General features: G+C 46.6%; 2 protein-coding genes and 1 long non-coding RNA gene across 3 annotated transcripts in view; 1 reads left to right on the top strand and 2 right to left on the bottom strand.

The window, feature by feature from the left end:
• The window catches only part of immp2l (inner mitochondrial membrane peptidase subunit 2), a 218561-nt gene extending 216529 nt beyond the window's left edge, over positions 1 to 2032 (bottom strand). The window contains exon 1 of the mRNA XM_026172424.1: positions 2010 to 2032. The gene's annotated coding sequence lies outside the window, so the exon portion shown is untranslated. The remainder of the gene's footprint in view (positions 1 to 2009) is intronic.
• Positions 887 to 7075, top strand: znf277 (zinc finger protein 277). The gene is made up of 12 exons (XM_026172420.1): positions 887 to 1548; positions 2069 to 2282; positions 2557 to 2645; positions 2759 to 2841; positions 3077 to 3168; positions 3873 to 3983; positions 4062 to 4194; positions 4319 to 4386; positions 4840 to 4936; positions 6059 to 6101; positions 6187 to 6361; positions 6556 to 7075. The coding sequence occupies exons 1-12, from the start codon at positions 1521 to 1523 to the stop codon at positions 6743 to 6745; spliced, it is 1323 nt and encodes a 440-aa protein (XP_026028205.1). The 5' UTR covers positions 887 to 1520; the 3' UTR covers positions 6746 to 7075.
• A 4707-nt stretch (positions 7076 to 11782) lies between these two features.
• On the bottom strand, positions 11783 to 17539 carry LOC113025045 (uncharacterized). Its single transcript, XR_003272757.1, has 3 exons — positions 16820 to 17539; positions 12932 to 12992; positions 11783 to 11810 (listed from the first exon to the last, which is right to left on the bottom strand). It is a non-coding gene; the product is annotated as an uncharacterized LOC113025045 (long non-coding RNA).
• Positions 17540 to 24326: the final 6787 nt, after the last annotated feature.

Genomic DNA, 24326 nt, shown 5'->3' with positions numbered 1-24326 from the left:
ACAACTGTTAGAATTCATATTATGGCAAGAACCAATCAGCGAAGGAAACAACAGTCTGTCATTTCTTTAAGAACTGAAGGTCAGTCAATCCAGGAAATTGCAAAAACTTCACAAAAACCATAAAGCGCTACAAAGAAACTGGCTCACACGAGGACCGTCCCAGGAAAGCAAGAGCCAGAGTCCCCTCTGCTGCTGAGGATACATTCATCCACCAGCCTCAGAAATCACAAGTTAACAGCTACTCAGATCAGAGCGCAGATAAATGCCACATAGAGCTCCAGTAACAGACACACTCTACATCAGCTGTTCAGAGGAGACTGTGTGAATCAGGCCTTTATGGTCAAATAGCAAGCAGAGGAGATTAGTTTGGGCCAAGAAACAAAGGGAATGGACATTAGACCATCTGTGCTTTGGTGTGATGAGTCCAAATTTGAGATCTTTGGTTCCACAAAGGTGAACGATGGTCTCTACATGCATGGTTCCCACCATGAAGCATGGAGAAGGAGTGTCTGGTAGTGTGTGCGCCAGTGAACATGAACTTTTAAAACTCAAAATATTTTTTTATATACTGGTTAAAAGTGTTTGTGAAATACTTTGTTCTTTATGCTGGACTAACAAACTGCAGTCACAAAGACTGACTGTGAGCACTTTTCGGTGATTACAGAGTCATAATAACGTGTCATATATGAGATTATCACCATGGCATGACATCACATCATGTATGTATTTGCAATATTTAAAAAAAACAGCTGACAGTGTGTTTTCATATTTTCATTCTGTGCTTAAAGGGAGAAAGGTTTATTATTTCTGCAGTATTGCTGTCATTGCTTTTATCTATAGTTTTTTTTTTTTTTTTTTTTGAGAATAACAGAGTGAGTCAGACTGCAGGATGAACACTGAGCTGTTTGTGCCCCCCAGTGGTCTTTGACCACAACGTGCTTCCAGTGAATTCCCGAATCCAAGCTGTGTGTCATCAGCAGCCACTCCACCTTAAAACTGACTTCACGTATAAAACTTGGGTCATTTATTTAAGAATTTGCACCATATCCAGCCTTCTTGTGCCCCCCTGTACAGAAACTCAAATGTTATTTTCAGACTTTTATTTTAGGGAGCCTTACACCTGTACACATGGTACACATTCACAAATAACGTTTCATTTAAAAATTTGTAATAGAGGGGAGGACACATATGCTAATGTAATGTTAATAAATGGGTATTTATGAACACTAAACTTTCATGTTCAGAGAACACGCTCAGCTATATCTTGAGGATCTGAGTGTTCATGTGATTTATATTCTTTGCTATATATATGCAACAACGTCCAACGTTACATGTTAGTCAACTTCATTCACATTAATTAACCTTCAGCTTTCGAAACTTAAGTTTTTATATTTCCTTGAACCACTTGAATGCACCTTTTCTAATTCGTGTTTTACCGGGGGTCCGCGAAGGCGCTTCGTTGGCATTTTACGGCCTCCGATTGGTTCGATTTGTGTTATTTGCACCACGTGACACCAGACATGGCCGCCAGCGAGCCGAGTAAAGACGGTAAGTGTGACCTTTTAAACGTGTCCGCGGCTTTAATGCTGATATCTGGTGGTCTGCGTGCAAAGGTTTGGGTGTCGGTGACTCTCCGAGTCTGTGGGAATCCACAATCAGCAGAAAAAAGGCTAAAAAAAATCAGAAAAGCAGGCGGGAACCCGCCCGGCTAAGCTAGCAGGCTAGGAAATAGCTGGGCTGCTAACTGTGATTATACAGCAATCTGTATATTCAGTCAGTACTCAGTCTGACAGCTGTGAAGTTTATTCAGGATTTAACAGCGTGTAAAGTCTGAGTTCGATTAATGAGTTATTTAATTCATTAATTTATTTATTTTTTTACTTTTAGATCATAGTTTTGTCCCCACGGGTGATGAAAATAATTGTATACAGACAGATTTTTGTAGATCAGAGGGAAATGCTTCTTCATGCCAGGCTGTACATTCTCGCTTCCGCTTGGTTTTGACTCACCTGGTCTGGAGTAGAGTGTGTGTGGTATATAAGGTGTAGTCTCTCTTCTGCTTTCTCAGGTAAGGACAGCATTCTGGAGCCGCTGTGTTTCCCCGATCAGCCGGCTGACACCTCCAGCCCTCCCGGTGTTCAATGTCCCGGCTCCGAGCCGCTGGTCTGCCTGTTCTGCTCTGAGTCCGTCCCACCGCCGCGGAAAGACGTCCTCCTCAGACACCTGCTGATGGAGCACAAGCTTGTCATCGCCGACGTCAAACTCATCGCAGACGTCCCAAAGTACGAGCCACACATGCTCCGGCTCACTCGTTTAACTCTCGGGAACACGTTTGGATGTTTTTAGCATTTGGAACTCGATCATTTCACCAAAGACTTCCTGTAATTATTTGGGGTGATGGGGGGAAACCCTTACCTTACAAGTATAAATATATACAACAAGTCCAGCATGTCCACGCCTGTTAGTGTGCTGCTTTTATGAACCGTGACGAAGTGTTTCTGTGCGCCGGTAAACCTGGCTGTGAGTCGGTTTTTACTGACGAGTTTCCTCCATCAGGTACTTGCTGTACTGGAAGGGCAGATTCCTCGAGCAGCCGCTCACAGATTTCTGCAGCGTCATCAAAACCAACTCCACGGGCCCAGTCGGTGAGTTCACTCAAACCCACAGAGGACCTGACCTTTCAAAGTGAACCACGTACACTTCCTCCAGCTCTGATTAATGACTCATTAAAAACTCTTCTTCCTCGCTGACCTGACAGAGAAGCAGGAGGACTACTTCCTGCTGTGTGACGTCCTTCCAGAAGACAGAGTCCTCCGAGAGAAGCTGCAGCAGAAACGACTGGTGAGGAGACGTGACACTCGGAGCATCCTGAGTGAATCTTGTGCTGCTGGAAGTTTCGTTTCTTTTAAACTTTGTTTTGAGGCAAAGTCTGAAAATCAGGAAAAATCAGAAAAATTGCAGATTTGAGTGATTTGACACGCTTTGTGTCGTTGTAACCTCTGCACTTTAAATATCTGAGCACTCTGAGGTAGTTTTCTGAAGAATTCCTCTGAGCTCTTCTTCTGTGCTCCCACAGGAGGAGGTCCTGGAGCAGCAGCAGAAGGAGCGAGACGACAGCAGCTTCCATCGTCTCTGCATGTTCTGCAGCGAAGAGTTCACGGGAAACAGGTAACGCGCCGCAGGATTCCCATCAGTCCTGGAAACCTCACGTGTGTTAGATGAAAGCAGACAGAAGGTAGAGCTTCCTGAAATCATGTGACTAAAAGCTTCTTTGCTTCCTGTAGTCATCCTCTTATGATCCAACCCCCAAAAAGCTGCTTTTTACGCATAATTCCATAAACATCATTCAGTGACATGTCTGAGCCTGAACCAAGAAGCTGATCTGAGACCAGTGCAGCTCCTCACCCTTCTTCCTCTCCTGCTAAGGGTCAGGTCTGAGACCTGTGCAGGTGTGCGCTGGTTCATGAATGGCATGAAGGTGTGACTCACTGGTGTTTACCACAGTTCTTGTGTGGATCTGTGTCTTACCTCCAGTTAAGCTTCCATCCATCCATTTTCAGTCACTGTGTTGGTTCGCAGATGCTCGGCCTCCCTCTGCACAGCCACCACCTCCAGCTCCTTGCGGGAGGACGCCGAGAGACATAACCCGCGTCCGCTCCGGGTCTCCTCACATTTGGACATGCAGCGGCCCATGGCGAGAGAGGCTGCTTCCCTCTGTCTGCCACTATGGGCACGCTGCGTGGATCTTGAAGTCTTGTCCAAATGGGAACTTCTGGACGAAGCCCAAAGGACTGCAGCGCAGTGCTAACAGTGATGATGTCAGCTGATGTTTTCTTTTGTTTATTAAAAATGGCTCCACGTGCTGTTTCCAGGTCGTCTCTGCTGAACCACATGGCCAGAGAGCATTCCTTCAGCATCGGACTGCCGGACAACATCGTCTACTGCAGCGAGTTCCTCGACACGCTGCAGGACAAACTGGACAGGTACGCTAATCGTTGCTTTTTATTCACAGCGTTAAGTTTTGTTTCGCGCGCCTTTTCATTTTGCTCCCCTCGCTTCAGTCTGCAGTGTCTGTACTGCGAGAAAACGTTTCGAGATAAAACCACGCTGAAGGATCACATGAGGAAAAAAGCTCACCGCCGCATCAACGCCAAAAACCACGAGTACGACCGCTTCTACGTCATCAACTACCTGGTAAAACCCAGCGACACACTCGCCACACGCTTCCACGTCAGGATAAACGAAGCAGTTCTGTAGAAGCAAACGCACGACCTGAATGTATTGTTCCAATTTTAAAGCGTCCCTCCTGTCCTGTCAGGAACTGGGAAAAACGTGGGAGGAGGTGCAAAGCGAAGATGACCGTGAGCTGGCGGATGATGAGGATGAGTAAGTATCCTCATGTAGCTCTGTGAGGACGGCATTAACTAAAGTGTCCTGATGCATGTCATACACACTGCTCTGTGTCGTGTTAAAGGCAAAAACCGGGCCGGGCTGCACTTGCATGTAATACCAGCTTTTACCACCAGATGGTGCAGTTAGTGGGTGTAACGTTTATTTTAAACCAACACGACATCACCAGTCCGAGCACGCTTGATCTCCAGCGCTAACCAGGTGCTGTGAGCTCGGGGTAGCTGTGGATCAGGAGGTGCAGCGAAAGGTTGGAGGTTTGATCCCCGGCTCGATCCCAGATACTGAACCTTGGGTTGTCCCTCCTGATAATATTCTTATTTACTGTGTCAGCCTGGATGCAAAAGTTTCAATCAAGTCCACTTCCTAGTCCTCCTCTGATCCTGTGTGAATGCTTTCAGTCTGCTCGTGTCATCTCTGTATCGTCCGCAGTGATTGGTCGGACTGGCAGGCTCATCCGGTCTCTGCAGTGTGTCTGTTCTGTGATCACCAATCGGAGACGTTGGAGCAGATCTACGCGCATATGAAGGTACGGGAACGTAGAAGTTTCAGAGAAGGAAAATATCGTTTTCTGCTTTTCATCCCTGAAACGATTCTGCAAAGGCTTCTGGGAGAACGGAGACAGTGCACACTAACAGGAAACGATCTGCTTCCTGAGGTCTCTGCAAACATATGAATCCATCGTTCGCACAAAACATGGATTTTACTCAGAAAGTGCCCTCACACACAGACGGACCGAAGCTGAAGAGCTTTTAAAATGAAGCGCCTTTTATTTTGAAAAGTTTCCAAATAAATACATGATTGTCAAACCTTTAACGAGCAAATAAAAATGTTTCCTCGTTGTTGGGTCTGTGTTTCCACATGCCCCGCTAGTTTAGAGACTTATTCATCATGAAGGAAACAAGACATAACAGAACATCTTCAACCGGTTTTTCACTCGCTAACGAGGGAAGTCTTTGGTCAAGAACCAGCTCTTGGAGCCCACGCCCCTGTCCTGTCTCAGGCCCGAAGTCCTTCAAAGAGCAGCTTCCCCCGTAGCTATTTATTGACATGGCAGTTACAATACACAATACAACACAAGCACCTCCCACGTAAAACCCCCCAATGGTTCTAAGACGCGTGTGTGTGTGTGTGTGTGTGTGTGTGTGTGTGTGTGTGTGTGTGTGTGTGTGTGTGTGTGTGTGTGTGTGTGTGTGTGTGTGTGTGTGTGTGTGTGTGTGTGTCATAAAAGCAGGAAGCTTTACAACAGAAGAAACAGATCTGTCAGGATGCATCTGCAATAAAAGCTCCCCCAGCACAGAGTGGCTGGAGAGGTCAGAGACAAAGGAACGTCTTGATCCTATAGGTTGAACTCAGACCGTACAAATTTAAGAAACACGATGACAACATTCAACAATTAGACTTAACACTCGTGAACAATAAATAAATCTAGGATTGGACGTCGACTGCAGTCCGATTTTGTCGTTGATTAAACGTTCTGGTTTAAAGTCAGAACCAGTTTCCCAAACGTGACTCTAAGTTTGTGCTCACGAGTGACGAGTTTACCTGAGAGGCAGAAAAGTTTCTCTCTGCTTTCTGGTTTTGTTATTTATGAAGTCTGTAACGGGCGTCACGTGCGTGACCCTGACATCTTTCTGTTTTGTGTTTGCAGGAGGCTCACGGCTTCGACCTCCACCTCCTTAAGACCGAGCTCAGTGAGTGAAATCGCCGTGGTAATTCGAGCGCAGTTTGCTTCTATTTCTTCCTTCTGAGTGTTTCTAATGTTCTGTCCTCCCTCAGACCTCAAGTTCTACCAGCAGGTCAAACTGGTGAACTTCATCCGGCGGCAGATCCATCAGAGCCGCTGCTACGGCTGCACGCGGATGTTCGACTGCCGGGCGGACGCCCTGCGTCACATCGCGGCTGAAGGTCACGTGATGAAACTGCCAGAGATGTCCGCCTGGGACCAGCCGCAGTAGGTTTAAGGAAGCGCCTGCAGAATTAACCAATGAGAGCGCGGGCTTTAAAGCTGGCGTACAGCTGCTGATGAACGTGGTCAACGCCACAGATGTTTACACTTCATTTGGAGTATTTTTATCAGCTGAGGAAAATGGCGTCCTTTTTGGGACTAATTTGAGCCTGAGCACTAAACGTCGTCTCGCTCCGCAGGTATTACTTCCCCACGTACGAGAACGACGCTCTCCTGTGCACGCTCTCTGACAGCGAGGAAGGCGACGGTGACGAGGAGCATCGCGGCGAGGAGATCCCGGTCATCGCGGAGGACATCTCTAACCTGAGAGCGCTGAAACAGTCCAGTGTCCTCAAGCAGCTGCTGAAGGAGCGAGGAGGCAGCAGCTAGGACCACAGACGGACACGTGTCATACGTTTGACTCAAAGGCGTCTCTGACGTCGGCTGAGCTCAGCTCATGGTGACCACATGCCACATGGCTGGAACGCAGCGGCACGGGTTTGAGTCCGGCCCTTTCCCTCTCAACTATTTCCTGTACGTCTCTACTTAGTAAAGATAAGAAAGGCAAAAGAAGAGTCCTCTCCACAGCTGGACACGCGGACGCCATGATGTCCGCTGAAACGTAATTGCTCTGCCTCGTGCAATGAAGCTGAAACATGCGTTTTCTTGAATATGAATTTTAGTACTCGAGTAAAAATGATTTTCTTTTGTAACTTGTAACTGAGCTGGATTCAGTGCTGTGGTGGACGAGCTCATCGTCAAGATGAGACGAGAGACTCTTTATTGTCATTGCACAGTCACACTTAGAACAACAGCACTACACAATTGCAAACTGTCCCGCGTCGGCACTACGCACAACACAAACAACACAACACAGGAACTTAATAAATGAAAAGAATGAGTGTATGTTTTACTGCACATTGTTGTTATTATTGTTGTTGTTGTCCCCTCAGAAAGCCCAGGGACGTCTCGTGCCTGAAACATCTGTCCTATTTGGTGTTTCTGTTGTTTTTCTGCATCGCTTTGCTGAGCGACACCTGCCGTATGGTGGAGCCGAACTGCAGCGCTCAGAGTTTTCACCGCGTCCTTCGCGTCCAGGCTCACGTTCACGAACATGCAGCACTGAGGAGAGAAACGAGAGGTCGCTGCAGGAACTCACTGCTGTCAAACTTCCTGTTTTATCCTCATTTCGTACTCTGGCAGGCTGTAGGACATTTTGGACAATCTATAATCTTCTAACACAAAAACATACAAGTGTTCACTGAAGTAAACACACAGAGCAGTAGCAGATTTTTTTAAGTGTTTTATTTATTTTCATTTGCTGCTAACTGCCTTGTTTTCATTTGTAGTTTTTGTAGTAGGAAGAACTACAAAATCTACAAATAAACAAAGAGCAGTTAGCAAATGTAGTGCTCTCCACTATGTGAAGCCCTCACATGAATTTTTAGATTTTTCAGTTTAAGCCAATTAAATGAAATCCAAAAATTCAGCCCCAACAATCAAATGATCCCCTATGAGCAAGCACTCTGGCAACGGTGGAGAGGAAAAACTCCCTTTTAACAGGAAGAAACCTCTGGCAGAACCAGGCTCAGGGAGGGGCGGTCTTCTGCCATGACTGGTTGGGGGGTGAGGGGCAAAATTAAATCAAGCATAAAGGAGAGCACAGCGTATTTATGACAGGTCGGTGGACTGTGGCTCGAGTTCAAAAGATGCTCGAATCCCGCCTGAGGTGGTATGGACACGTGATTCGAAGCAATGAGAACTCAGCAAAAACGACTATTAAGGATCGACCCAGATGGACGCCGGCCTCGAGGCAGACCGAAAAAACGGTGGATGGACAAAATCAGGGAAGACATTAATACCATCAACGCGTCACCCGAGGACGCCTTGGACAGAACCAAACGGAGAAACCTTTGCTGAGGAGCGGACCCTGCACCAGCGGGAACAACGCCAGGATGAAGGTGGACTGTGGCTGGAAAAGATCATTACTGTTTTTAAGGGGTAACTGGTCCACATCCACAATGACAGTAGAGCTGTCATTGTGGATGCGGACCACAATCCACAGTTGTCGATGGGACGTGTGCATGCAAGCATACGCAAGCCATCCCCGCTCTGTGGGGTCATGACAATAATCATGACCCCACAGAGCGGGACATTCGCTTCAGCCGAAAATCTTAGAGGCGACCCAGAAAGCTGCAGGAAGCGCAATGACACATCCGGCAACAGTTAAACCTACTTTAAGTAGGTTTACACCCCACGAACCAGGCGATTCTCTTTCTGTTGTCTGTTGTTCATGTACCGCTGGGCGCTGAAGATTTTCCACAGTTTGTCTGACTTCTGCGATCTCTTGCCTCAATTGTGCGTATGCTTGCCCGAATTGTGCGTTTGCTTGCCCGAGTTGGGCATTTCCTTCGATGAGTTGTGCGTTTTCTTCCCTGAGTTGGGCATTTCCTTCGATGAGTTGTGCGTTTTCTTCCCTGAGTTGGGCATTTCCTTCGATGAGTTGTGCGTTTTCTTCCCTGAGTCGTATATTTCTTTGACAGACTAGTGTGATATGTTGACTGAATTCTATGAGTTGTTCGTTTTCTTCCATGAGCTGTGCATTTTCATGCTCGAGTTCCTCTCTCGTACGCTGCAGTGGGTCTGACGGATCTCCCTGTGACATTTTTGTAAAGGGTTAAAGCTCAAAAGTGTCCAAAAGTTAGATCTCTGAATGATTTAAATGCAAAGGGTAGCTGTGTCTCAAACAACTGTCTCTTTCTGCTGTAAACTGTTGAACGAGCTCCTATTTATAGACTCGGTGGGCGTGGCAGAGAATGCGATGTCGCTGTGACAAAACAATGATCCTTTGATCTTCTCAAAGGATCATTGTGATGTCGCCGTGACGTCACGATGATCGTTCGAGAAGATCAAAGGAGCGCTGTGGATCATTCTGCGCATGCTCAGATCAATGAACGGGAGAACTATTTGTAAATACTTTGCTAGCTAACAAAGGTGCTTTTAGCAACAGCTGGTGGTGGTTCGTCGCTATCAACCCTTAAACTCGTGAACTGGCTCTCTAGCTTTTCGATTGCTACTGTTGTCTATCACATATGTATTATTTGGAACCCAGCTTACCTGTAAAAACAGACACACAGCAGGTAACAGGAACTACTCGGTGCGCCAGCTCGGCACCACTAGGCTGTGTCCCAATTCAGGGTCTGCACGCTTGAAGTACGCGCACTACGCACGGTGCGTACTATAAGTATGAGAAGTGCGGAAGTGAGAGGCTTGTGAAATAGGACGGTCTTGCCTTCGTCGCGCTGCTCAGGTTGCCTAGCAACCATGATACTAACCGCGAGAAACGTGTCATACAGCTTTGTGTGACAGAAACGAAGGAGAACATGTTTTGTTCATTTGAGACCAAAGGACCGTAAAACATGATTGTTGGGCTTCATTCCTGTGCTGAACAGTCATTTAAGATTAGCTAGTAAATAACAATTAGCTGATGTTGGTCATGAGACTAAAGTCATCTCACTGTGGTAATGTAAATATAATATGGCCAATATTAAAGTTATAGTCAGATTAAGATAAGATAAGATAAGATAAGATAGAACTTTATTAATCCCTCGGGTGGGTTCCTCTGGGAAATTCGATTTCCAAAAAGCACAGCACCGACAGAAGTTACAGAGTTATACACACACACATATATATAAATACAGAGACAATATAAATAAAATATACGAAGGGGATAAATAGAATAAATAGGAATAAAAAATAAAAATACAAGTGAATTGCACATTTCAAGTATTGAGTCTATTGCACTGTTGACTATTTACAAAAGTATTGCACAAGGTATTGTACAGTGAGGTGCAGAGGCACTACAGCTCAGTTGTTCCCCCCTCCTTTGTCCTCCTGTTTCCCCTCCCTCTCCCCTCCAGAGAGGAGTTAAACAGTCTGATGGCGTGTGGGACAAAGGAGTTTTTAAGTCTGTTAGTTCTTGTCTTGGGGAGAAGCAACCTGTCACTGAACAGACTCTTCTGGTTGTTAATGGCCGTGTGCAGAGGATGCCCAGCATTGTCCATAATGTCCATCAGTTTCTTTAATGTCCTTTTCTCTGCCACTGTCACCAGAGTGTCCAGCTTCATGCCGACCACAGAGCTAGCCTTCCTGATCAGTTTCTCCAGCCTGGATGAGTCCTTCTTTGCTGTGCTGCTCCCCCAGCACACCACAGCATAGAAAAGTACTCCAGCAACCACCGACTGGTAAAACATCCTCAGGAGCTTCCTGCAGATGTTAAAAGACCTCAGCCTCCTGAGGAAGTACAGTCGGCTTTGGGCTTTTTTATACAGGTGCTCTGTGTTGCATGACCAGTCCAGTTTATTGTCCACCCACAGCCCGAGGTACTTGTACTTGTTGACCACCTCCACCTCCTCCCCCTCTATCTGAACCGGCAGTGGACCTTCTCTGGACCTCCCGAAGTCCACAACCAGTTCCTTAGTCTTTGAGGTGTTGAGTTGAGTTGTTACGATTATTATGATATATTACAGCAGTGAGCTTGAACAGTTGTTTATATGTCCTATCACCTTAAATCTTCACTCAAAGACGAGTATCTGTGACAGTGTGTATACAGATGTGTTATATATAAGAGACAAATATTGTTCGTTTAATACGTTGGCATTATTACATTTGGCTCAATGCTTACATATGTGTATAAAGCAAATGTACGAGCTGTGAAAACTGTGTCTGATAGAATGAAGAGTAGACTGATATATGAAATATTCCTTTATTGGGTGAGAAAATCAGACCATGTCATAACTGCTGTAAGTCACACAGAATAGACATCAGAGCCTTAAACAGGCTGACGTCTGCTAAATGGGTCAAACTGGGCAGAAAGTCTACAAACACATAACATCCTTATAGAATATGATGTAACACTATAGATCAACTTAGCTCAGAATATATAAAGCATATAAACAGTTACAGCAATATGATGCAACAAACACAGCAGCTACTGATCCAAAATCCTCAAAGCTTCATAGAACTGAAACCAACATTTATTTTAGCTCCATTCTGCTGCTGATACAGACTTTAGGTTTCTGAACATTAAACTTGTTGCTGCCTTTCATGGTGTGTAACTTGAAGGCCCTGAGTACTCTGAGTACTTTCTCCCACACTGGAAACACTGGGATGATCACATTATGTGAACATTACCTAATAAGACTGATTCAGCACAGACAGTTCTGTTAAACTTTCCTAGCAGTCCTTCACAAACAGGGAACAGTCTGTCTATTCTCTCCATCTGTCAGCTGCTGCTGGCTCTTCCTCCTCCTCTTCCTCACACACTGCCGAGTTTGTCCTGGTGGATCATCAGGGGTGCAAAGCCTCACAGATGATGTGCAGCAGTGGGTCCCTCAGTCTGTCCTCACTCTGGACACTTGCAGTCGTCACACATGGACATCAAATGTGTGATAAGCTGCAGGATTCAAACACAAGTGTAACTTATAAACACACGTTCATACTTTTATTCCACAATCAGAGAGAAAGAAACAGAGAGAGAGTGCAGGACAGACAGACAGGTGACAGTCTCAGGTGTACACACTGCTACACAACAGCACAGAGAAGCAGGATTTAGTGTTTGTGTCATTACGAGTGTAAACAAGAAGAGTTCCAGATGGTGCAGTGGACACATGTGTGACTGCTGTGATTAAAGCATCTTTCTTTCAGCTTAACGAGTGAACCGTCAGCTCGTTCAAACACACGTTAAAGTCCGTTTGGCTCGACACCACCGAACAGAGGCAGCAATATAACACAGCTCACATTAACAGTGCAGTGGATCCTGCTTGTGCCGTGATATTCAGGACTGCAAACCGAGCAGCATCACTGACTTTCAGCTTGTTGTGTTTGTGGATATATGACTGACTTTAATTATCCACAAAATCATCACATTCTCTGCAAGATTAAGGTCGACTATATATATATATTTATATATGGGGCGATCGTGGCGCATTTGAAGTACACTTCGAATTGGGACATCCGTCGTTGCGTGGCGGTGACGTAATCGCACTCAAAATGCGTACTTCAAGCATGCGGTCTCTTAATTGGGACACAGCCCCACAATTATAAAATCAGCACCACCATGTTTAGAGAAAGACCAACGACTGACACCACAAACGTCTCTCAGATTTCTGTAATACCAGAGGCGTCGCCCCCTGCTGGTCACTAGAAAGAGTGCAGGTTTTAAAGTAATTTCCTGGATCGACTGCACTGATCAGACTCATGAGTTAAGAATAAATTAGGTTTTTAAGTTCATTCACAGCTTCTAAGTATTTTTATCCAGCTGTGTGATAAAACTGTCTCAGTTTAATGTTGGCTTACGAACCAAAGTTCACATCGGCGTAGGCGGCGCTGCCACAGCCAAGCGAACTTTCGCTTTACCTCGACATCTCCGCTTCGGCTCTTAAAGTCGAAGTGTCGTCATTAAAAAGAAGTAGACTCTGCTCTACTTTAGCGCTCCCACAGAGACTTTTGGCACACTCGAAACAACTTTTTTTCCTGAAGTGTTCGTGGCTGCTCGGTGAAACTCTGCTGCCGTACCTTCAGAGTGTAGGACACCTTCTCCTTCTCGGAGCAGATGCGCAGCACATCTCGCACCGACCTGAGAGAAACAAACTCGTGTTAGTGCCGGCTCGTAGCGCTCAGCAGGTAACGAGAGAGCGTGAGGAGGCTGGGACGGGTTTGTCCTGCTGGTCTCTGTCTCCTCTCTGACGGGAAACTCGACCTCTGTCCGCACTGAGCTGCAGCTTCTCCTCATCAAACATGGATGCACGGCTGTCAGGAGGCACAGGTTTGTCTCAATGGGCCCACACAGCAGATCATGTTCCAGGGAGGTAGACGAGGGTATTCACAAAGTTTATTCCCAGCTATGTAGACAACCCTGTACTAAATTCAGCTTTGAGGATCAGCTTCTGAAAACATTTAAACTCTTCCAGTTTATGCTCCCTTGACTGTCTTTCAGATGGAATTTTAAATTTGAGTCTTTCTTTGTACAACATTCACACTCAAGAGCAACTTGGGGTCAGTATCTTGCCCAAGGATATTTGGCATGCACGCTGGGGGAGCCGTCGATCAAACTACCAACCTCCCGATCCGTAGAAGACCTCTACTGGTTCTACCTCCTGAGCTACAGCCACTAGGTAGCATGTCAGAGTCTCCTCCGTTATCAAAATTCACCAAACAAATCGCACCACCAGTTAAGAACGGCCATGCACCACCACCCACTATTAAGTCAGCTGTAAGCTGGTGGTGTATGCAGTGTTTTGGGGGGTTTACGCCTCAGGATACTCCAGCACGCAGGCTGGAGGAACCCGGGGTTGAACCACCGGCCTGATTCGGTTTTAGTTTTGGTGACTGTAAATGGCTTCAGAGAAGAGTCGATTGGAACGTGTCTGATAATAAGTTTCTCGTATTGGTTTTCAGCGTTCAAGAGAAGATGAGTTAAACTCCACGGTGTTGCACGGCCTTAGCACGAGCCTGTGTCTGTATGCCAGCAGGTGCAGAGGAGGCTGAAACACTTCATTTATTATATATCAGCGCAGGCTTTCCCCAAACAGGTAACCCTCCTGCAGCCTGAAGCAGCCGAAACAATAGACGCCTATTAATTATGCAATCTATTCTCTATGCTCTGTGAAATATTGATATAAATATTTGATTCAGTACAGGTGTATTGATTTGATGATGGCAAGGGAGATGATCTTATTCCAGGTGGGGGGATAACACCAGCAGCTTACAGTGTGGACCATAAAAAAAGTATTTAGTCAGCCACCGATTGTGCAAGTTCCCCCACCTAACATGATGACAGAGGTCAGTAATTTGCACCAGAGGTACACTTCAACTGTGAGAGACAGAATGTGAAAAAAAAATCCATGAATCCACATGGTAGGATTTGTAAAGAATTTATTGGTAAATCAGGGTGGAAAATAAGTATTTGGTCAATAACAAAAATACAACTCAATACTTTGTAACATAACCTTTGTTGGCAATAACAGAGGTCAAACGTTTACTATAGGTCTTTACCAGGTTTGCACACACAGTAGCTGGTATTTTGGCCCATTCCTCCATGCAGATCTTCTCGAGAGCAGTGATGTTTTGGGGCTGTCGCCGAGCAACACGGACTTTCAACTCCCGCCACAGATTTTCTATGGGGTTGAGGTCTGGAGACTGGCTAGGCCACTCCAGGACTTTCAAATGCTTCTTACGGAGCCACTCCTTTGTTGCCCGGGCGGTGTGTTTTGGATCATTGTCATGTTGGAAGACCCAGCCTCGTTTCATCTTCAAAGTTCTCACTGATGGAAGGAGGTTTTGGCTCAAAATCTCACGATACATGGCCCCATTCATTCTGTCCTTAACACGGATCAGTCGTCCTGTCCCCTTGGCAGAAAAACAGCCCCATAGCATGATGTTTCCACCCCCATGCTTCACAGTAGGTATGGTGTTCTTGGGATGCAACTCAGTATTCTTCTTCCTCCAAACACGACGAGTTGAGTTTATACCAAAAAGTTCTACTTTGGTTTCATCTGACCACATGACATTCTCCCAATCCTCTGCTGTATCATCCATGTGCTCTCTGGCAAACTTCAGACGGGCCTGGACATGCACTGGCTTCAGCAGCGGAACACGTCTGGCACTGCGGGATTTGATTCCCTGCCGTTGTAGTGTGTTACTGATGGTGACCTTTGTTACTTTGGTCCCAGCTCTCTGCAGGTCATTCACCAGGTCCCCCCGTGTGGTTCTGGGATCTTTGCTCACCGTTCTCATGATCATTTTGACCCCACGGGATGAGATCTTGCGTGGAGCCCCAGATCGAGGGAGATTATCAGTGGTCTTGTATGTCTTCCATTTTCTGATGATTGCTCCCACAGTTGATTTTTTCACACCAAGCTGCTTGCCTATTGTAGATTCACTCTTCCCAGTCTGGTGCAGGTCTACAATACTTTTCCTGGTGTCCTTCGAAAGCTCTTTGGTCTTGGCCATGGCGGAGTTTGGAGTCTGACTGTTTGAGGCTGTGGACAGGTGTCTTTTATACAGATGATGAGTTCAAACAGGTGCCATTCATACAGGTAACGAGTGGGGGACAGAAAAGCTTCTTACAGAAGACGTTACAGGTCTGTGAGAGCCAGAGATTTTCCTTGTTTGAGGTGACCAAATACTTATTTTCCACCCTAATTTACTAATAAATTCTTTACAAATCCTACCATGTGGATTCATGGATTTTTTTTTCACATTCTGTCTCTCACAGTTGAAGTGTACCTCTGGTGCAAATTACTGACCTCTGTCATCATTTTAGGTGGGGGAACTTGCACAATCGGTGGCTGACTAAATACTTTTTTGCCCCACTGTAAACACGCTCGTTTACATCTTGCTCGGCAGATTATTTTTAAACCTTTGAACAGGTTCTAACGGCCATGCTTCACATGCAGATCTGTAAATGAACCTTCTCAGGCTACAGCTGCGTTTTGGTGCTTTGTTCTAAGATCTTATAGAGAACCTGAAGCACTAAACTGGATGTATGTACCTAATGTTCCTACTGAGAACGGATGACCTGATGTTGTCCATCATGGTGTACGTCTTCCCTGAGCCCATCTGTCCATACGCCAAAATACAGACGTTATATCCATCCACACAGGAAGTTATCACAGGCAGAGTTCCTGCAAACACGACTTCCTGCAGAGAGCAGGGACAAAATCTGCAGATAATTAGTGCTGGCTAGAAAAAAAACAGCATGACGGGCATTCGACCATCCGAGGTTTGCTGCTTGGATTTTTTGGGCATGTTCTGGTTTTCTGGATGCAGATCCACGCTCCCCACAGGATCGTCAAATGAAGCCTCATGCCAATTTGTTTATGAGGCATTAAACAAAAATTACAAACCAATCAACGTTAATAAGCTGAGTGCTGCGAAGGCCAAGCGCTCGTTAGTGCCCGGGCTTCATTAAAATCTAGAGCAAATTAACGATCAAAAACAAACCTTCCCGGTGGGAAAATTAATGACAGAGCTGTGGTATTTAATAATATGCAGGATTGCTTTTAACTGCTAAGTTTTCTGTTAATTAACACAGACACTGTAATATAATCCAACCTCTTAACCTCCCCCAGATCACCAGCAAGCAATCTAAAGTAAGAGTTTGTGTTCAGAGAGCATCCGTCTCTTTGTATCGAATGTTCAGCTACCTGCAAACAGAAAAGCTCGTAAAGGAATGAAACTGCTGTGCCAAAAAAACGAGTCTTCATCTGAAAGGTTTCATCTTCTACTTTTTGAGCATTTATCTTTAAGATGTGGTTAAAATGGGCTTCCAGTTGAGTGTCGGTAGGCCAACCACTGGCTGCTTCTGTATTGTTTAAAAATAGGCATGACTTGAGGGAGGAGCTCCTGTCTGAAATCGTAAGTTTGTGTGTTCAGAATTGTGGAAGAAGTCTAAGCCTTTACCTGTGTGCTGCTGGGAGAGTAGACTTTGTCAAACTGGAACTTCTTTCTACTTCCTTTCTGGATGACGACCACTTCCTGGTCATCCAAGCAGCTGGAGGCCGAGCTTTTCCTGCAGCGGCAGAGCACCCGGGTGTTCCCCTGCAGCTCGAGCAGCTTGTTGTACAGGCTCTTCCTCTCCACCGCCTCCTTCCTGTCGAGGGATCGTAGCTTCTCCACCTCACTGGTTGCCTCCTGTTCCACTTGAGCCAACTTCCCCAGAGGACAATCGAACTGCCCCAGATGGTTCTTAAAATCAGCGAGTGCCAGGTGAACTACGGAGCGAAGGTGCTTGTTTGAGACGTTCGGCTCCCGGGTCAGCCGGCGCAGTTGGCCGATGTCCACAGCAGGCTTGATGACGGGTTTGGCAGGTGGGACGGGAGAAGCTCGGTGGTTCAGGAGGGATCAGATCTTCTCCCGGAGCTCCTGCTTGTCAGCCTCGAGCTCGGCGAGCTTCTGATTCAGGTGCTGAACAACATCAGTCAGACAGCAGACTTCCCTCACTCTCTCTCTCCAGGAGGGCTCTGTAGGGTTAAAGCAGCATGTTTGATCACATGGTGCTCAGATATCTGACAAAAATAAAGATAATATAACGTCTTCTGACTCAAATGTTCCCAAAAAGCACCACTATAGCTTTGGATTTGTATGATTTTCGTTCCACTTCTCACGTGTGCACCACTTTGTGTTGGTCTTTCACCTGGAATTCCAATAAGATTGATTCATGTTTGTGGCTGTAATGTGACAAAATGTGGGAAAGTTCAAGGGGGCCGAATACTTTTGCATCCACTGTAGATGCTACAGAAGTAGCATAAAGGAAGTAATGTTTATTAAGTGTCAGCTCATCTGAAATGCAGCGTTTCTAACAGCTCGACAAACATCAGCAAACACACAAACTGTGTGTGTCACAGTGTGTTGCAGCTAAAGGCCCAGCTGGTGTATCTGACAGGGAGAGAAAAGACAGAGAGCCAAGTTCACTCAGAGATGGAGACAGAAATTATTGTGAGTTGTGGCAAAGTCCATCTCTACAAGCAACAGAAAATAGTTATTAAAATTTAGACTGAAATAAAGTTTGTATTCGTTAGCTTTGCATACTTATAGGCGATAATAATGTTCTTTAAGGAGCTACTTTTACTTTAAATACATTTCAGAGTCGGTACTTTTTCACACAGAAGCACCACCTTTCTCCAAAGGAACATGAGCATCATTTGGTGTCCAAGTGGGATTGCTCCACAAACTGAGCACAGCATGTGTTTGCAGGCCAAGAAGCCAAACTCGGCCATGGCCCGGTAGATTAGCCGATCTCAGAGGCACCCGAAGGCTGATGATAAGCTCATCTAAGAGGTGCTTTGTGAGCTTCTTTGGCTCACAGACGAGATTATCAACAATCCAGATTATTCTTTCATAATATATCTGACAGCCAGTCAATGTCATCTATGTTGTCACTGATGCCTGCTTAGGGATATGAACATCCATCGTCCATCCCGGTGACACTGGCCGGTTGGGCTACACCTTGGGCAGGTCAGCAGTCCATCACAGGCAGACTGACAATGCTCACAACCAGTTTAGATTATTCAACCCAACATGCACGTCTTTGGACTGCGTGAAGAAACCGATGCAGGCCAGTGGAGAACAAGGAAAGTCCAGATAGAAAAGAAGACCACTGCGCCACCATGTCATCATTTACAAACACAATCTGATGTTAGGGTAACTCTAATAAGCAGCCGCCCACGTGGTTACATCTCCATGCACCATGTTCCTCACCGTGACTTGTTGGACTGGAGCTTTGCCGAACTCGGCGTTCTTCTCCCACTGAAGTGGCAGCAGCAGCCAGAGGCCCGACTCAGGATCCCAGAACCCACCCCCGTTCTCTGCGACCTGCTGGAGCAGGGGGGCTAGGACTAGGAGGAGGAGTTGGCCGTCCGACTGCGGTCTGGAGTGTGGAGCCTTCCTGCTGCTGCGGAGTCGGGGCGGTCTGCCTCCCCCCACCGCAGGGAAAAGGGAAACACCACCTGGGTCTGGGTGCAGTTCCCCCCTCCAGGGGCGGGGGCACCTAGACCCGGTTTGTAGAGTACGCTTGGGGAGTGTGATCGTGTGTACAGTGTCTTTATGTCTGTCTTTACGTTGGTTGAGTGTGGAGTAAGTACATATGAGAGCATGAGGGTGGGAATGGATGTTTGTATCTGTGTGTGCCTGTATGTCTGTGTCTATATGTCAGGTTGGGTGTCAGGCGCCACCTCTCTGGGGACATCTCAGGCCCTCCAAGGTTTGGAGGCCTATCTCCCCCTACCACCACTTCCCCTGCCAGTGGCGGACCCCCTCAGACATCGGTGCGTTGGTGGTTCTTTGTGTCCGGGGATGGGCGTCCAGGTACACACCGGCTCACTCCTTGGCGGCCGCTTATCGGGGCCTGGAGCCTGGGGCTCGCTCGGGCCACTTCGGAGGTGGGGTGCCCCCGGCCTCTCGGCCTGGGGCTCGGTCACTCAGGCGCAGCTGGCTGCCGGCGGAGCTCACGGGCGCGTCACTGCAACTCCCCCTGGCTTCTGCTCCGCGGCTGCTGAGTGAGCCCTCATCTGGGACTCTCCTCAGCTCTTTCTGGGACAGTGGCGCGGCTGCCCCTCTGTTGGTCTTCCTTGGTCTCTTGATCTCCTCCATACCTGCTTCACGCCCTGGAGGACGGGGCTGTGGCCCCCCCACACCCTCTAGCAGATCATTACATGAAGGAACCTTTTAAAAAAAACAAAAAACAAGCGCGTCCATGCTCACAGGTGTACACACGGGTGATCACACCCACAAACTACACCCTTTTTGGCTCCTACCTCAAAGCACACTGTGTTCTGTTGATCTTATGTGCTGCACAATAATGTTTAACATTTAGTATTTACTGTCATATTCCCATATATCATTGTGATGTTGTTTATTCTATTATTCTTGTTCTCTTCTGCTTGCTTTCTTTTTTCTTTCTCAGCAGGTGATCCAGGTGATTGATATATGCATTTTTTTTCTCTGCCCGTTCGGTTGGTTTTTGTCTTTTGCCCTTCTCCCCCGTCCCTCTTCTCAGCTGTTTCTCTTTCCCTCTTTCTTTCTCCCCTTCTTTCCCCCAGTCAAGTCTGTCCCGTATTCAGTAAGTGAAAATAAAATAAACAATAAAAGGTGAATCAAATGGACCATTACGGCAAGGCTGGGATGGTCAGTTTGGTAAAGTAAATCCGTTGGGCATCTTTCTTTGCCTTTAGACAACAATTCTGATGCAAAAGAGCCAAACGGGACAGGCAAAAAAAAAAACAAAAAAAGGATCCCAGAACCTGCAGATATTCCCCCTCTCCTGCACGGAAACAGCAGAACCAACAGGATTCTCTAAAGACAAACTCACATGCTTCTGAAACTGCAGAGCTAACGATAAGTGAACGCAGCAGTCGAGGGTAGGCTGGTGCACAGTTTACACAGCATCGCACAGTAAGTGGCTACTCCTGCAGTGCAGACTGGACTGTCTCAGCAGCAGGTTCACTCACAGACTTTACTCTGTCATCATGACTTTTCTGCATCAACATTTGTAAAGGCTTTTGTAAGTGCAGGCACAGCAGTGCTTTTTTTTTAGATGCTGCCGGTGCGGTCGTCCTCCCAGGTCGTCGGCAGTCTGCAGCTGACCGCAGCCCTGGAGGAAAGAGCGAGTCCTGTCATCACTCCCGTTTTCATGGAGGAAACTCTCGAAGTGCAGAGACACTTCTTCCCCCTCTGCCGCAGTTTCCTGGTAGTAACACAAAAGCCACTCACTGCTCAACACTGTCAAACCCACTTTGGTGCAAATACACTGGAAGTGACAGTCGCTGAGAATCATCACAGCCTGCCAGAGGACAGCAGCTGGAGTGCTGGATGTGTGCGTGCTGTTCTGGTCATCACAGAATATTATCAGCACTGTTACCGTTTACATGCTTTATGCCTCATTTCCAGCAGAGAAAGACTCTAATCATGATGGAAAATGTGAAGGAGGGCATCGATTTTCAGCTCGTCCTGCTGGTAAAGACCTCCCACATCGTCATTCCTACTAAACCGAAGTAATTCAGTAATAGGCAAACAGCTAAACAACCATGCACGACAAAAATTCTTCCCTGTTTTGTTTAGTTGGTAGTTTTTTGTTGTTTTTTTTCCCACATTTTAAATTAAGAACATTTCTATGAATTAACATAAACTTTCTGTAGCTGCAGGACAGTCTGAGCAAAACCTTTTTTATTTTACACATTCATTTCTTATAATTTTCTCAGATTGTCCCACAAATCGAGACCTGCTGTTGAAATGACAGCGTGGTCTGCAGTGCCGCTGCAGGGGAGGAGGACGCACCTGAGCGGGACCGCAAACACGCCTCGCCGCCTTAACATCTGTGCTGTTGTGTTGGTGTGTGTCGGGCTGTGAGCTGCAAAGCTACAGCCGGCTGTGTGCGTCAGCACCTGTGTGTGAAAAGCGTGTTCATGCAAACATCGTCGGGTCTGCTGTGATATGTTTACAACGGGACTTCTGCTCCTGAACCTCTGCGCACAGCGTCTGCAGGTCGGGGCTGTACGAAGTCACTTTCATCTTTACAGGACTGTAAGCTGTCGTCTGTGAGGCGTGAGCGTGTTTGTCTTTAACACAGTTCACGGTGGAGCTGCTGACAAAATGTGGATCCGAAGATCCATAATTGGCCTACCTGGGGATGAAAGTCTCGATAAATGCAGGCGTTTCGGCGGCTACACCGGCTTCCACGAGTGTGACGCTTATTTTGAGCGATGAAAAAATAATAGAATATTGTGGTGGACCACTGGAGGGCTCCACTCACACCCAGTTCTCAGGAAGTGTTGTTGCTGTGTTTTGGAGTGAAAAGTATTCAGTTGTGTGGTGATGAGTAATAAACGAGGAGTGTTAATCGAGAGCTCTTGTGTCGTCTGTGTTTACCTCCACATTGGTGACCCCTGACTCCAACATGCTGTAGTCCAATGGTGGCGCCGACTCCGCTCTGGATGCATCAGCAGCCGCCAGCCCTCTGCCTCCTGCTGCAGCTGCGTTTGCTGTGGCGCTCGAGCTGCCGGACTTTTGGCTTCACGATCCCCCGTCGTGGTTCGTGCACGTGGAGGCTCAGTTCGCCCTTTGTGGCATCTCGGCTGACGACACGAAATATCACCATGTGGTGGCCTCTCTCGACCCGCCAACCACCCGTCATGCGTTGACTCTCCTCCGGGACCCACACACCCGAGGGAAATACGCCGCCCTTAAGGAGCTGCTTCTTCGGCGCTATGCCCTCTCCGATGCAGAGCGAGCCGAGAAGCTCCTCTCCCTCTCAGGCCTGGGTGGCGGTACGGCTCTCGAACTGATGGAGCACATGCTATCCTTTCTCGGACCGGACGACGGGGGGATTCCTCTTCGCCCACATCTTCCTCCGACAGTTGCCAGCGGCCGTGAGAGCCGGTGTTCCAGATCTACTGGCGTTTAGATCAACTGGCGTTGGTCGAACAGATGTGTGGCAGTCTTGCGTTTCAGGAGCTGCTACCGACAAACCAGCAAAAAAACAGCAAATGTGTCACCTGTGACACTTGTGAGGTTGTCTCAAACACACTCCGTCAGTCTTGATGCTGTTGAACAACAAAATGTTTAAAATGTGGCGAGTTTACCTGGTGATATCCTCACGCGCGACGCGATCGCGAAAACAGCAAACAAGTAACACCACGCCGATGTTGTTCACAGGACAGCAAGAGTCAACGATCGGGAGACTCTTGTCGTCGTTATCGTTCCCCTCGCACGGTTTATTTCTCCGAATTCAGCGTTTTTGCTTCACAACTACAGCGAGCAGTTTACTTTGTGCACTAACATGGAGTCGAGTCAACCAGCGCCACCTCTGGCCAAGTGCCACAGCCTACAGCCAGATCAGCCTGTGACACACATCTGCAGCACGTTTGAATTCGTGTCATGCACATTTGTACCTTTCAACTGTGTCTGTTTGTGCGTCATGCAAACAAACCTTTGAAATGAATGAAATGACACTAATATTTCACTAGTGTTGTAACATCACATGTCGTTAGCGTAGTCTGTCTGTGTCTTTACTCTGCGAACAAACATGTTAGAGTTGGTTGTGATATACAGTCTGCATAAGTGTGGTTAATCTAATAAACATGTGTAAGGAGACGGCAGTTACTGTGAATTCACAGCAGTTACACAGTGATTAGTAATAAACAGCCAGTGAGAGTGAGTGGATTTAAGAAAGTCAGTGACTCAGGTGTGTCGCTTGGTTTATCATCTGTTTGTGAGACTGGAGGAGACGTAGAAATCTTTTGTTTTAAATCTTAGTTAGGAAGATTCCTGTTTGAAAACAAGCACTCTTTGTGAGAAATGCAAGAAGCACATCTGCAGAAAGCACACAGTTACATTCTGTCCATCATGTGGACAAAATCGAAAATGTTGAGCATTGAAAAACTGAGAACATTGGGCAAGTTCAACAGAAATGTGTTTGTAAGAACGAAAAACCAAACTGTTCCTAAAATAGTTATGGAAAGTCTAACTGTTGTATGTCTGTGTTCTACATGTTTATCTGATGGGAAATAAAGGTGCTATTGTTTTATTGCAGTTTTTGGATAATTCTGAGTGGATTTACACAGTACGGGTCAAAATGACCCGCAACAAAATCAATGTCACTCTTTTGTTCTTCAACATAATACAAGGGTTAATTTCCAAAACTTGCTTATGATCTTCAATTTGTAGCAGATCCACTATCACACAGCAGCTGGAGCAGTTTCAAATGGAGCTCAGTCCACTGCTACCATAGCCCACTACTAGATTAACTTGTGACACATCTTCACCTGCTGCTATGATCACAGTGAGTAGAGGCTGAGTGGCTGCACTTACCCCTGGTACATCCAGATCTACCCACAAACATGTTGAAAGATGCAATGCCAGCAATGTGAATTGTCAACACTGAAAACAATCAGTAAGCAAAGACAACAGGGATCATTTGTTTCTGTTTATTTAGCACCCACAACATCTGTAGTCGCCTTCTGCACAGGGGAAGTCCACACACACCGTGTGGTACCACTTTCCACAGAAGGTGCATTCAGTCTGCAAGATTGAATGAGATTGTCAGAGTCATTGTCTGACTGTTTATTACTATTCACCTGCTGTACATTCACAGTAACTGCCGTCTCCTTACACATGTTTATTAGATTAACCACACTTATGCAGACTGTATATCACAACCAACTCTAACATGTTTGTTCGCAGAGTAAAGACACAGACAGACTGCGCTAACGACATGTGATGTTACAACACTAGTGAAATATTAGTGTCATTTCATTCATTTCAAAGGTTTATTTGCATGACGCACAAACAGACACAGTTGAAAGGTACAAATGTGCATGACACGAATTCAAACGTGGTGCAGATGTGTGTCACAGGCTGATCTGGCTGTAGGCTGTGGCACTTGGCCAGAGGTGGCGCTGGTTGACTCGACTCC

This window comes from Astatotilapia calliptera, chromosome 7 (genome assembly GCF_900246225.1).
Source record: "Astatotilapia calliptera chromosome 7, fAstCal1.2, whole genome shotgun sequence".
Taxonomy (NCBI): Eukaryota; Metazoa; Chordata; class Actinopteri; order Cichliformes; family Cichlidae; genus Astatotilapia; species Astatotilapia calliptera.
This window is presented reverse-complemented; position numbering and strand designations above follow the sequence as displayed.